This window comes from Phyllostomus discolor, chromosome 7 (genome assembly GCF_004126475.2).
Source record: "Phyllostomus discolor isolate MPI-MPIP mPhyDis1 chromosome 7, mPhyDis1.pri.v3, whole genome shotgun sequence".
NCBI classification, from domain to species: Eukaryota; Metazoa; Chordata; class Mammalia; order Chiroptera; family Phyllostomidae; genus Phyllostomus; species Phyllostomus discolor.
In genome coordinates this window covers 18856995-18871930 of record NC_040909.2, presented here as the reverse complement: position 1 = coordinate 18871930, position 14936 = coordinate 18856995, and the positions used below count along the sequence as shown (strand labels likewise).

The window sequence follows — 14936 nt, the reverse complement described above, 5'->3', positions numbered from 1 at the left end:
GCACTGCCCCTGGGGGCCTGCTTTTATGGACTGGAACAGATGCATACTAAACATTCCCTTCTGAACTCCACAAACAATCAAACATTTCAGTAAACACCGTAACTCAGAGTAGCTGTTGTCAAGGGTCCACGCTATTTCTCAAAAAGCTATTAAGTCTGGTTGCTGGCATCTGCCTGAGTTAATAATTAGCAAAGACTTGGTATGGGGTTACCTGGTGGTGATTCCTTGCTGTTTTTTATCAGTTGATTTTTCTGTGGTCTTCACCTTTTTGTCTTGATCAGGCATTGTAAAACGTCAACGCCCCAGAATTAACATCTCATTCCTTTCAAAGTAAACCAGAGGGAAGAACTTTAGTTGGGCCGTGTGCTCCAAAATATTCTCAATTAATACAAACAAAAGCCACTTACACCATTTACTTAAATATGCAAAAACTAATATTTATTTCTAATATAATAATAAAAATGTTAATATGAACACCATGTACTATTATAATTTAAAGGCCTTTGGATAAGCCCTGGCTGGTGTAGCTCAGTGGATTGAGCTCAGGCTGCAAACCAAAGTGTCACGGGTTCGATTCCCAGTCAGGGTACATGCCAGGGTTGCAGGCCACAGCCCCCAGTAACCGCACATTGATGTTTCTCTCTCTCTCTTTCTCCCTCCCTTCCCTCTCTAAAAATAAATAAATAAAATCTTTAAAAATAAATAAATAAAGGCCTTTGGATACATTTAGAGCATTGTTTAAGTTATAGTACTCCATGAGTACTATATTTTCTAAGTCATCATTGATTTCAAATAATCTGGCCCATGGTCCCAACAATATTATTGTTCTGCAGGTCAGAAAAAGTATCCGTATTTGGGGTTTCCAATATATGTATCTATAAGCAAATACCTAAAGCCCAACTGATGCTATTATGTCTTCTTACTTGTCTTTCTCACCATAAGCTGCTAGTTCAGGGGGTTCCTCCCTTACCATGGGTCATGCCCATAAGCACCCCAGAGAAAACCCCATCACTTGCCAATAAGCTTTAGTGCCCAGAGCAACACATAAAAAATGCCATTGGATTTCCCAAATTCCTAAGTGTTTGAGCTGCCACCTGAATCTCCACTTGGATCAATTCCAGTTGTAAGCTCTTCTGCAACAATTGGGTCAGCCTTGCATAACCCCTGAACTCACCCAACCATCCTGGTAAAAGCAACACAACAGGCCCACAATGGAGTCACTTATGCTAAGCCCCACATCACTGAACCAAGACTTAATTACACTTTCAGCTCTCCTGGAAATAGAAACTTAAACCAACATCAGTTAGGTACTCTACCTGACAAGCCCCTACCATCTTCTTTCAGTAAAGTAATCCTACAACAACTGGCCTGCTGTTTGCGTAGTATAACTTCCTCCTTCCTGCTCCCTTCCGCCTATACAAGTCTCTTTCTGCAGCAACTCAGAGCTCCTGTCTATCTGCTAGAGTGTATGCTGCTGCGCAATTTATGAACTGCTGGGTAAAGCCAATGAGATCTTTAAAATTTACTCGGTTGAATTTTGTTTTTTAACAAGTGGGATAGTGAGCCTCCGAATACGCCCCAATAGGCATTTCAGCCTTCTGAATTAAGCTCCGTAGTCATTATCACCTTTCCAAGAATAAATGTCAGTACTGTTTCCCACCCCCCACTCAAAACGTGAGGTCATGAAAGGACCAAGCAATTTATTTGCCGTTTTCCCCTTAATAAATGTTTCGTTGAATTGTTTCAGTTTACAGAATAAAAACAAAAAGAAAGTTGAAGATACCCATACTTTCAACTATATAGCAAGCACAAAAACTAGTTTAATTTAACCAAATGTGTAATCTCCACTGTGCTTCAGTGTCACGGCGTGACATCACAGTGTGTTTTCCAGGCACGGAAAAAGCGTGTTTGTTCTCTGATAGCTGCATGCCTCGTGTATTGTAAAGCTGATGGCCAGAGGCCGAGTGTTTCAGAAGTACTTAGATGCAAAAGGAATTGCCAGTGGGTGTGTCACTGCAACAAGGAGCGAGTAAAATTTAATTTTGTGAGATGTACAAAGATAATTTAAGGAATTAAAAATGATTTTCCCAATATAGTTGTCATATTTGTGACAAAGAGTTCAGCTGAATTAACAGTTGGGGGCCAAGGTTCTCATCACAAATGCACACCAAGAAAAACACATCATTGGTATTTTAGGATTGTGCCTAGATGATAACACTGTGGATTCAATTCATTCAACAAATATTTAGGCACTTTGTCCAATCACAGACAGAAAACTGCTAAAGGTAAAAGAGGTTATTACAGGTATGAGGTTCTACTACAAGCAAAGAAAACCCCACTTAGGAACTTTAAAATATGCTTTGGACAATATTCAGATAGAGATTTGAATTAGCATTGGCTTTACTCTGGAAAAGAGGGAGGAGAGGGAGGGAGGGAGGAAGGGAGGATGGGAGAGAGGAAATGAGGAATGGATGATCTGTAAATTATTCTTTAAAAGCAAAAGACCCAAAGCGATCTTTATAGAGAGATATTAAAATAACCCCCAAAAGTTTTAAAAGAAATAGAAATGGAGTCAAAAAATAAACAGAATCTCATTTTATTTTCCCCTTGAAGACAGAGGGAATATTCCACATAGACACACTAGCCCTATGGCTTAAAATTCCTGCTCAGGCCAGAGCTGCCGGCTGTTTCAGAAGGAGGAAATGAAAGCTACAACGCTCAGCAATGAAAATGTGTTGACAAGCTCATAGGCTGCTTCTGCTAGGAGATCACACCCACGACAATCAAACCCCACCGAACCCCTTGCCTTATTCCCTTGTTTAATCTCCGTAATTTTATTGACTGGTGTATGAACAGGAAATAATCGGCTAATAGTTTTATCACTTTAAGATTAGCATTTACTCTTTGAGCTGGAAGAGTGAAAATAAATACTCTCTGGAAATGTCTCAGTTAATTAAACAGTAAACAAATCCACCAGCACCAATAGAAACAATTAGCTTTATGATAAAAAACAAAATCCTTTCCACTTGGTGGTTATTAATATAGAAAACATTCCAAAAAAAAACCCACCTAACTTTGAGAATTTGGGAATGCTTTAAAATATTTAATCTAATTTCATATTACAATAACAAAAAGGATGACACGGTGCCAATGGTTACAATCCAAAACGGAGCCAGAGATTAGGAGGCGGGTTTGGTGGCAGTTTGGAGTGCAGTTCGGATCTCAAGCTGCCCAGAGGAAGACACTCACTGAAGAAGCGCCACCCAAGACAGGTGACCACCCAAGACAGGTCAAGCACGGGTGCCGCCTCAGGCAAGCACTCTCCAGGGCGGATAGCTTCAGCCTGCTGCCCAGGAGTGCTCTGGAGGGTATAGGTTATGCTTCAGAGCTGTCTAAGGCCAAGGGAAGTGCTTCCATGCTCCTGTAGCCTTCGGTCACTGGTGAAGGGCCACCAAGGGAGGTCATAACTCCCAAGACACTCCTGTCTGGACAGTGGCTTGAGGGGAGTTCTCCAAAAAAGAGATACAGGAACTGGCTGTTAGAAGCAAAAGAGCACTGAAGACAATATCCAGGACAGCCAGTCATAAGGGCTGGAGAGGCTCTGGGTAGAAGACCCATGTCACCCACTGTGACCGCTGACTTCAGTGGAAGAGCCATGGGTGGGTGATGAGGGTATAAGAGTCTTTGCTGTGGCTGCGCACTGAGCCCCAGCCTCCTCCGGCAGCTCTCAACTACCTAGCAGGATTTTTCTCCTCCTCTGCGTGACCTCTCCAGCCACTAGCATGACCTTGTGGCCTAGCAGCTGACTTGGTCTTTGGCCTTCTCTTCTCTAGCTACCCGCTCCTCCCTAAGGGGTCTCTTGCTGTCCCGTGGCTTTACAATTCCAAATTCATAGGTTCAGCCCCAGCCCCATTCTGACCTCCTCAATGCACAGTCATCTCCAGGATGCCTAACAAGCATCCCAAGTTTAATATACCGCAAACAAAACCCTTGACCCCCACCCCCAGACCCAATCCCCTCAGTGTCCTCCCACCTAGTGTCACTGGCACCACCCAGCTAGTCTGCACAAAGCTCCCAATCCCTCTCCTTTACCTCCCACAGTCAAGCCCCCCACAAGACCAATCGGTCGGCTGTCCCTCGCCTCCACTCCCTCTGCCATCACTCTGTACTCTGAGCCACCACACCTCCTGCCTGGACCACTGTCACCACCTCACTCATCTCTCTGCTTCCACCCTTGCTCCTCTATATCCGCAGGAGCCCATGGGATTACTTTAAAATTGGAATCAGATCCTGCCACTCTGTGGTTTACAACCTTCCTGTGGCCTCCTGTCCCACTGGGCTTCTGCCCATGACTTTCACCCCTGAGCTCTTCCGTCCTCCCCCTCTGGCCTGCCCCAGTGCAGCCATGCTGGCCGTCTCCCAGCTCATTCCTGCCTGACAGCCGTGGCGCCTGCCGCCCGCGGTTCCCCTCTCGTGCTCTCCAGCAGGCTCTTCCGTGTCATCCGGGTCTCAGCTCAGATGTCCCCTCCTCAGTGGGGGCTCCTCTGATAAATCTCTGCAACGTGTTCACCATCACACGCTCATTTTTACCACCGCCCCCTGTTTTACTTCCTTCTGGAGCCCATCGACGTCAGAAACGCTCTTGCCAACATACCGGCTTCCTCGCACTAGATCAGAAGCCCCGCGTGGACAGAGACTGTGTCTGCTTCACCCACGGACATGTTGCCAGCGCACAGAGCGGCACTCAGAACAGCGCAGGGCACACAACGTAAAACTCAAAACCTCTTTGTGCCGCAATCTGGAAGGAGTACCTTGGGTATTTTTTTGCCGAAGTTTGTGAACTCCTTCCTTTTTCACAACTCTTTACGTGTTGCATTAGAGCCCCCAGATCTGGCGCTCCTTCTCAATGTCCCAGGGAAGCCTGCGCTCCTCCCCGTGCAGACCTGTGCGTGAGGCACTGCGACTGCCTGCGCACCCCTAGAGATCAGGCACTAGGTCCCCCTCATGCGCCAGACACCTGGGCGGCAGACGGTGAATACAGGGTGGGGCAGAAGTAGGTGTACAGTTGTAAGCATGTGAAACTGTTCATTCTTGTATTGTTATTGATTAATTATTGTATTATTTTGCCACTCGGACAACTGTAAACCTACCTTTGCCCACCCTGTATGTATTGAATAAAAAATTAACAAGTGGATGAGAGAATATTTTTTAAAAACCTGTGCCATTACTCTTTTAGTTCAAAAATCTCTGATAAACCTTCCTCAAAAATCAAGTGATGAGTACTTGCAATGTTATAATAATCTTGAACACATTCAGGAATTACTTCACATGGTCAGCCTTTAGGAGGGAAATCAGAATTCTGTGTTAGGTAATACTCATGAACAGTGCTTCAAAAACTATCTAGGAAGCTTTTTTAGAATTTCAAATCTATTAAGGACCAATATTGTCGATCCACACCCTGTTCAGCAATATAAGTCCACTGATCATGTGCTTGGATATTGCAGCAAAAATGTTAAATGGTTGTGATCATTTGTAAACACTTACTCTCGATTTACACTCACCTCCTCATGGACCAGTAACGCACCCATTGAAGACCATCTAAATAACGATGGCCTAGATAACTGAAGTCTTTCTTTTCAAGTAACAAATACTGTCTACCCCCAAACCAGAGCCTCGGGGGCGGGGTGGCTGTCACCCCCAGGACAACCAGGAGAGAGCGAGGGTAAGCCTGGGAGGGCAGAGCCGGGGTCAAGTAGGGCTGACCCCTGAAGCCCAAGCAAGTCCTGCTTCTCTGGGGTTCTGTGTACAGTTTCATTTGAGAAAGGGGTTCTTTTGTTAAAAATACAAATAGAAAACACTTATTTTCTAGCATTTATTTTACAGATGAGGCCAAAGAGACTACGATACTTGCAATATGCAAACACTAGTGCTCACATAAATGTTTCTTTGATTCTAAATGGAAAAGCTGAAATTTAGTGGGGGTTTTTTTCTGAAAAAAAAAAGGGGGGAATGGGCACAGAAGTGAAAGTGCCTATGAGAAATCCAAATGCAAAATACTTGAAAACGGAAACGTTTGGTATCTTTCCTTTGTACCTCAATCATGGGACCCAAATACTACCCCCGATGGGAGAGAGATTTTCCCATACATCACGGGGCAGGCACATGGGTCTGTGGTTTACAGCTTTAGTCACGCACAGAAGTGATCACAGTTGTGACTCACTGCTGAATTTCTTTAATCCACTTTTAAGAAGAAACTCTTGAAAGTAATTCCCGTCTTCTATTGCCATCTGAAATCTGGATTAATGCTAAAGGAAGTCCCCAGAGACACACACCTCATTTGCTGGTGATCACTTGGTAATTGCAGGGTAAACACATGTGACAGAGAAAGGTATCCAAGCCATGGTAAAATCACCTAATGGACTGTAATTAATCTAAATTGTGCAATACAAACCCACTAAGTACCATGGCATTTGTGACATGGGTTTCAGATTCTCTACCTGGAAATTTTTCTTATACCACAGTTGACCTGGCTGCTCAAAAGATACTGCAATGGCCTCACCTTTACAAGGTCATTTGATTCATGACAGCAAATAGCATCAAATCCCACAATCCCTTTTCTCATTCTAATCACTTAGGGTGCACCTTGGTAAATATTGCATTTTATTTACTACATTTACTAATGGTTAAAAAAAAAACAACAACACCCAGAAAGTAATACCAGTAAGAGAGGTTGGCATAACTAAAGTTAAATACCACTTGGCTACATCGGGTTTATTTTTTTGAATAAGAACTAAAATAAACTGCTGTGAACTCTGCCACAAAAGGAAGTCAGAACTTCCTTGTACCAACAACAGGGAGTCTCCATTTCTTCTGACGAACGGTGGTTCACTCCACATGAGATGACAAGGGGCCTGTGCCCAAGGAGAAACTCAGAGAACTTTCAGCCCTGTAACTGGCTGTCACTGCAAAATGAAAAAGCATTTCTGCAGTCCTTTCCTGTGGATATATTTTTCTTAAACCTCCTTTAATGGTGGTTCTATGGAAAAAAAGTGGTTAAAGTAAGATATAACCCACACCAAACAACAAGAAAGAAGAAAAACATGTTAAAATCCATTGGTGATATGTCACTTTCTTAATCTTGCCCACTGTGCCGTGGGCATGCAAGATGCTAACATTTGGGGAAGCTGAGTGAAGGTTATATGGGAACTCGCTGCACTATTTTTACAGCTTTTATGTGAGCCTGAAATTATTTCAAGACAAACACTTAAAAATGTGCTGGCCACTTGGGCAGCTTATTTAACTAAAGTGCTCTGAGACTAGAGGGCACTTTATTTTTTATTTTTACAAAGACTAATTGCACTTAATCTCATAGATATAGGTGCTTGGCCTTTTCAAATTAGTTGTTTTAGAAAACTATATATCCTACCCAGAAAGTGTCAAGTTAAACTGCACAAATTACTCAAAATAAAACATGTGTGAGCACACACACACACACACACACACACACTTGAAAAGTACAGTGATCAAAAAGTCAAGGAACTCCTGTGAAAAACATAACTTGCTTACACCTATTATAGCCCGAAAAGGAAGTCTGGTTCTCTAAAATGTAGCCTTGGTTTTATTCCTCATATTACATTGTTATGTTCTCCGATGAGAGTGTGGAGCTAGCGAAACAGAGACGGTTACTACAAAAAAGAACCTTAGAGCACATCTAGGGTCAGGGGTCTAACACCTTCCCAGCCCAGGAACAGAATGCAAAGGACTGACAGGTGAAGAGCAGGTAACAGAGAGTGGCAGGGCCTCGGTCCAGCCTGGGAAGCATACCTTCCCTAAAGGGACTCACAATCACACCAAACCAAAGCCAAGCAAACTGAAGTGCCTGCACAGCACACACGGAGCTGATCCGCAGGTCAGGAGCTGCAGATGGTCACTCAGTGCCCCTCACTTAGCACAGGAAGAAACTGAGGCCCGAAGAGGTAAAATGTGCCTAGGAGGAGAAAGAGAACGAAGCCTAGTTCACCCTCAAGGTCTAAATCTTAATGGCAAAGTCCGGGGTAGACGGGAAAGAGAGGATTTGTTGACTTTGGCCCTTGGTGGAGGGCGAAGAATGGCATAATAAGAATTGACAAGTGCATAACTTTGCCTCCTGGACCCTGGACTGCTTACAAACGTCCACTCATTCACTCTGGGCCACTCATGTGAGACAGGTAGGCGGTGTGCACTAACACCATCATCAGAGTGGGAACAAATGTGCAGTTGCCACAGCGCCCCACTGGCAGGAGTGTGTCCCCAGCGAGGGCAAGGATTACAATGGCCTCGCCTCTGAGTCAGTAGATTGACACTTCCCTTGTGCAAATAGTTTAGACTGTGAACAATTTTCTCTGCTTTTTAATTTAAACGAGCACTCGGAGGTAAAAAAGAATAAAAAATTCTAATAGTATTTGATTGTCTCCTACTCATTCCCTCAAATATTTACTAACCATGGGCTATATGTTAGACACGCCTTTAAGAGTTCGCCTTCATTTTCTGCTGGCTGACACTAACCCCAGGTGGTCTGAGAGAGCTGCTCCAAAATCAGCTAGAATATGTGGCAGATAAATACCGTTACAGTTTTCTTATTGTCAAGCTTTACTCCCATTCACACTCATATCTTTTGTGACAAAGGGAAATACCTGCCGACGTGAATGTAATTTCTACGGGTTCCCTCAACTGCCACTGCGTCATGGTATTCGTGATGTGTCTGTGTTCAGGCTTCGTGTGACTGCTGACCCCAGTCTGCTCACGACCGAGTTCACCACGCGCCTGTGTTAGAACTAACGAACCGGAGACCCACATATTCAGTGGCGATTATTGCAAAAAGGGGAAAAGGATCCAGATGATATGAAAGAAGAATTTCTATTAGTCAGTGAAAATAACTAAAGCAACACACTAAATTTCCCTTTTCTCATTAGCCCCAAACATGGTAAAATTGCATTCTCTTCCTGTTTCTGTGTGAGAGGGAAAGGTGAAAATGATTTTCCTTCATTCCTTCAAGAAGAAATTATCAATCTCCCCGTATATGCCAGGAACTGAAGATACTGCACTGAAGAAGGCATGGCCCCGATTGTCTTCCCCAAAAAGTTAACCGTCATGGTAATGAGCCGTGATAATGAGTGAGTCATGAATTAGTAACGAGTGAGCATGGGTCCATGGATTAGAAGTGAGGGTGGACTCAGCCCCAGACCTTCTAGGTGAAGGAACACTGGGTAAACACACTGATGTCCTTAACAATTGGCGGCACTGCAAGAAACTAGAAGCACTTTCTGAGCCATAAAATAACGTTAAATTGTACCTAAAAACTTTTCATTTTCATCGTATTTCATTATTTACTTTGTTCTGACTGTCCAGAAGACATGACTGGGGACTACAAAAAAATTTTTCCACAATTCAGTGTGTGGGAAATTGTAAATATTTAGTTATAATATGAAAAAGCACTGCCTTTTTTAAGAAAGATTTTATTTATTTATTTTTAGAGAGGGGCAAGGAGGGAGAAAGAGAAGGAGAGAAACATCAATGTGTGGTTGCCTCTCATGCGCCCCCTACTGGGGACCTGGCCCACAACCCAGGCGTGTGCCCTGACTGGGAATCGAACTGGCGACCCTTTGATTAGTAGGATGACACTCAATCCACTGAGCCACACCAGCCAGGGCAAAGCACTGCCCTTTAAATAAAAGGACAATTTCTTCTAGCTCAGCCTGAAATAAGATATTAGATAAGAACACTAGAAATGTCAAGAAGCACAGAAAATTCATACCCAGGAAAAGATTACAAGTTGGATGAATTCAGGGTAACATAGGTCACTGTGGGCTGAAGAGCTGCGGAGAGGCTCATGAACCCTGGGGACCTGAAGAAGTCCATAAGAACAGGTAGGGTGGGTAAAGAAATCTCCAGGGGAATGAGCCAAGTGATGGAGGCAAGATCCTGAGAGCGGTTTTGGGAGACGGTGGGCAGATGAGTTGAGCTGGAGCTGAGGAATCAGGAGAGGGGTGAACAATGGGCCCATGAATGAGTGGTGTCCCCCAAGACCACAGCCAACTTACAGAACAACCTACGGAACAAAGTAGTCTCCAGTACAGCATAGCCCTTCGGCATGAACCTCAGAAAAATGACGCCTCCCTCTTCCTCACCCCCTTGCTCATTTGGTCTCCACTTCTTTTTATTCAACTTGGTCTCAGTCTGTCCACTTCCCTCCATGCTCACTGCCAACAACCTAGTCTACATCATCACCTGAACTTCAGTAATCACGTCAATTACTTCAAATGGTCCCTCAATTTCCAGCTTCTCCTTCCTCCAAAAAACAACCAAAAAATCCATTCTCCACACAGCAACAAAAGCACCCATTCCTTTTGTGGAACTGATCTGGCCAATTAAGATTTCATGGGCTTCCCATTTCTCTTAAGATGAAAACAAAAATTACCAAGACCTTTGAGGTGTTTCACGAACTGGTGCTTCTGCCCCCTCAACCAGCTCCACTCATTCCTAGCCCTGAATTCTTGTCTCAGACCTGCTTCTCCTCGATACCCCTGGGCATTTACTCCTGGACACAAGTATCCATTCTTTAAGGGGATTTTCCCTGACCTCCTTGATGTAGTCACAGACTCACCGGGCACTGCCTTGCAGCTCTTGATAAAAGGGCAGATTCAGGCAATAATTCATAAGTACAGATGTCTGCCTCCTTAGTTTACTGTAAACTAGCCAGGGACAGAAATGACAGTTAGCTTGCTCATCCCCAGCATCCAGCACAGCACTGCTAGTTTATAACAAAAGAAATATTCAGCCCTGGCTGGTGTAGCTCAGTGGATTGAGCACAGGCTGCAAACCAAAGTGTCACAGGTTCAATTCCCAGCCAGGGCACATGCCTGGGTTGTAGGCCATGGCCCCCAGCAACCGCACATTGATGTTTCTCTCTCTCTCTCTTTCTCCCTCCCTTCCCTCTCTAAAAATAAATAAATGAAATCTTAAAAAAAAAAAACTTTCTTAAAAAAAAGAAATATTCAGTAAATGATTACTGAATGAATGAATGAATGAATGAACAAATCCCATGAAACATGATTTGGAAGCTCCAAGTATAACTGGAGTATCACTGTTTAGATATGGAGAATAAAAATAATTAAAAACTGTCGTTAAATAGGTTTGCCTCAGCTGACCAGTATGCAGTTATCAAAGAATGTTGGTTTGATGAAAATCCTTTTATACACGTGAGAAAGACACAAAGTAAATAAGATCTCCATGGTGAATATGGACTAGCTCAAATATACATGAGTAGGACAATAACATTTCCCAAAGGAAGGATGGGTATTCATATTCATATCAAGTGTAACAAACACATGCACAGTACATGAATTCTGTGGTCTCCACTGGAACTGACGAGAGGTTAAAGGCTTAGAAATGATCATGCCTGTAGCTACACCACTGGAAAATAGCCAAAAGGAGGAAGGGTGGTTACGGAGACCTGGTTTCGCTTGCCCACTGAGTGACCTCGGAAAGTCCCTGGACCTGTCTGATGATCAGTGTCCTCATTTACAAAAGCAGAAATAAGAGCCTCCCTACTATAAGGTGGTAGCTAGACCTCAACACAGTGAAGCCCATCTGAAACTATTGGTAGCAATATAAGTATGTTATTGTTGTTATGATAGCTGTTGTAAATATTATCGTTGGTAATATTACCGTCCAATTTAAAGAGCTTAGCATGCTTATTTTAAATCACTTCTCTACATTCACTGACTTAGATCCACTGATGACAAATGCTGGACATAAAATTTTTTAAAGTTTTACTTTCGATGTCACAAAGAGTCTTCATTTTAATTTTCTTAAACCTAATATTACTTAGGTTTTACTACTGTAAGCACCTTGATGTATTCATTTAATTTTCAAAACAATCTATGAGGTGGGTAGTGTTGTACCTCCCACTTACAGATGATGAAACTGAAGCACTAAAAAGTTTAGTAACTTGGCCAAGAACTCAATCTGGTAATAGTAACGATCATAATAAGGTGTTTCCGTGGTGCTTTCCCTGTGCCAGAGCCATTGAGGTGCTTTTCCAAAAAATCTAAAAGGTACCTAATATTACTGTCCCCATTTTACAGATGAGAAAACTGAGGCCCACAGAGGTTAAGTAATTTGTCCAAGTGGAACAGCTGGTAAGTGGCAGAGCAGGGATTTAAAGCCAGGCATTTATCTGTGTCATTTTCCTAGCTAGTGGCCTCAGCAAATTTTCTAGATAAATGTTTTCCACTTTATTAACAAAATATCACTTCATACACAGTTTTCTCAAATTAATTGACAATTCCCTATTTTTATGCAAAATACATTAAATGGTATTACTTTTTCTTGATGGCCCAAGGTTACGGCTGCTGTGATTTGTCATTTCTGCCTCGTTTTTATTTGAATTGTTACAGGAGGGTTTTTTTAGTCACTTCTCTAGATAAGAGCCAGTTCATTGTCATTTTGTCCCTTTGATTCTGCTGAGGGGTGGGAAGCTAGAACTATCAACTACAACTATTCCTAATGTAAGGTTTGATAAGCTCTGAGTGGATGCCAACCCCATAGACATGTGGGCCCAAACTGTATTATGACTGCTGTAGATTTCAGGTGAGATGAGGGTGAGTTTGACCTCTTAATGAGTACTTATTTTACCAAAGGAGATATCATCTATTTTACAGTGATCATTTTCAAGTGCATTTTTAATTATCAAACATGTTGGACATATACGTGAGTATGTTTAAAGTTTACTTTCCTATAGAAGACCAAGTCTTTCAAAACTATAACACTCATTTCCAAATCCAAGCCACATACCTCAACCCCAAACTATATACCTTTTATCCCCACATCCTGCTTTATTGTTTATCTGCTTACTTATCTCTCCACCCCTCCCCTCAGTAGAACATAATATGTGTACACTGCATTTCCTGTGTACTCACCAAAGTTCTAAGAAATGTGCCCATATGGATGCATGTAATAAAAGAACTCCATTTTACAGGTCAGGAAACAGAAGTGCAAAATGAAGTAACTTGCCAGGGGTCCCATATCCAGCAGTGGATGTGCTGAGATTTGAACCCAGGCAGTCTGGTCTGAGAGTCTGTGTTCATGGACTCTGCTCCTCTGCCCTTGAGGATGCAAGTTCTAAAGAAACCATGACTCTGCCTTGTTCACTGCTGAGTGCCCAGGTGCTCAGTCAGTACACTGACTATCTGAGGGAGCTCCCTGCTCTGTGTCTGTTCCAGTGCTCAACTCAGTTTACTCTGCCTTTGGTCTCAAAGTCAGACTGGCTCTGACAGGCAGAGTAACACTCCAGGCCCTTCTCTCACCTCATCAAGACTTTACTGGTTGCAATTTCTCTTGACCCACCCTAATCTGTCATGGTGCCCTGGACCCATCAGATGGTCAATAAACACTCATTGAATGAATGAGTCTCTAACCTGTACCAGAGCTAGTGACAAACACAAGTTTGTGATCAAGTAATATGGTGCGATCAAATGGTAGGACGATGTCCTAGAAACTGCATTTCATTAAATTAAAAGATTGATTTTTAGCTTTTGTCAGATGACCATGAAAATTTCACAATTACAACCTCCAGTGTGTTTTTCTTTCTTAAAAAGACTTTATTTGTATAGGGAAGTTTTAGATTTAGAACAAATTTGACAGGGATACAGAGATTTCCCACACCTGAATAGCCCTTCCCTGTTATCAGTATCACTCACCAGAATGGTATATTTTACACCAAGGATAAACCTACACTGATACATCATAATCACCCAAAGTCTGCAGGTTACCTTAGAGCTCACTCTCGGTGTTGCACATTCTATGAGTTTGGACAAATGTATAATAACATATATTCATCATTATATCATAAGGTATTTCCATTGTCCTAAAAACCTTTTCTTCTCTTCCTATTCGTTTTTCCCCTACCCCTATCCCCTGGCAACCACTGATCTTTTGTCTCCATAGTTTTGCCTTTTCCAGAAAGGTCATATTGCTGAAATTGTATAGTACAACACGTAGCCTTTTCAGAGTGGCTTTGTTCACTTAATAATACACATTTGAGGTTTCTTCATGTCTTTTCATGGTGTCACACTTCATTCTTTTTCACCGAATCATGTTCTATTGTCTGGGTGTATCATTCACCCGCTGAAGGGCATCTTGGTAGTTTGCAGATGTTGGCAATTGGGAATAAGCTACTACCAACATCCATGTGAATGTTTCTATTTTTAAACATGTTAAGATAAACTACGAATAAGGCGCTGTGCACTTGATATGGAGTATGCACATTTAGTCTTCAAAACAGTCCTATGAGGTAGATGTTAATACTAGCCCATTGTACAGATAAAAAAGATGATTAAAGACTACTTTGCTGTGGGCCACGGAGCTAAAATCTGGAGCCAGGATTCAAACCAATGTCTGTCTGACTTTAAGCTTACCTTCAAAACTGCGATGTAATATCTCTTTGTTCTCCATTTTAAACCTCTGCCATGTACTAATAGCTATCACCCTAATGACTATGGTAGGAAATATGAACTGAAATAGTTTCCAACTACTAAGGGTCTCAAAATCTAAGTACAAGCTGTAAACTCAACATTTAGCTTTTAATAAGCAAAAGCTTCGTAGGCCAGAAGTTACTTCTGACTTTTCTGGAACTAATAAGGATGCCATGTAAAACATAGTTTCTCATTCTAGAGATCCATGTATTGAAGCAGCATTTCTTGAAAACCCTGCTGTGTGCATGATACCATGACAGACACAACAAGCGGTGGGTAAAACAGACATGGCCTCTGCCCTCACAGACAGAATCCAGCACAGGGAGCAGAAAAGCCATCCGGCAACACGCAGAGAATGATTGGGGAGTGAGACCAGGGCTGCGGATGGTGCAAAAAATGGAGTCCATTGCAGGCACTGTGAGC

At 42.6% G+C, this 14936-nt stretch overlaps 1 protein-coding gene across 4 annotated transcripts in view; it reads right to left on the bottom strand.

The window, feature by feature from the left end:
* Nucleotides 1-14936, bottom strand: part of NEK10 (NIMA related kinase 10) — a 182724-nt gene that overhangs the window by 166584 nt on the left and 1204 nt on the right. For all 4 annotated transcript variants that reach the window (XM_028518291.2, XM_028518292.2, XM_036030574.1 and 1 more), the window contains exon 2: nt 212-322. In XM_028518291.2, the coding sequence (XP_028374092.1) occupies nt 212-285 (74 nt within the window). In that variant the 5' untranslated portion in view covers nt 286-322. The remainder of the gene's footprint in view (nt 1-211; nt 323-14936) is intronic.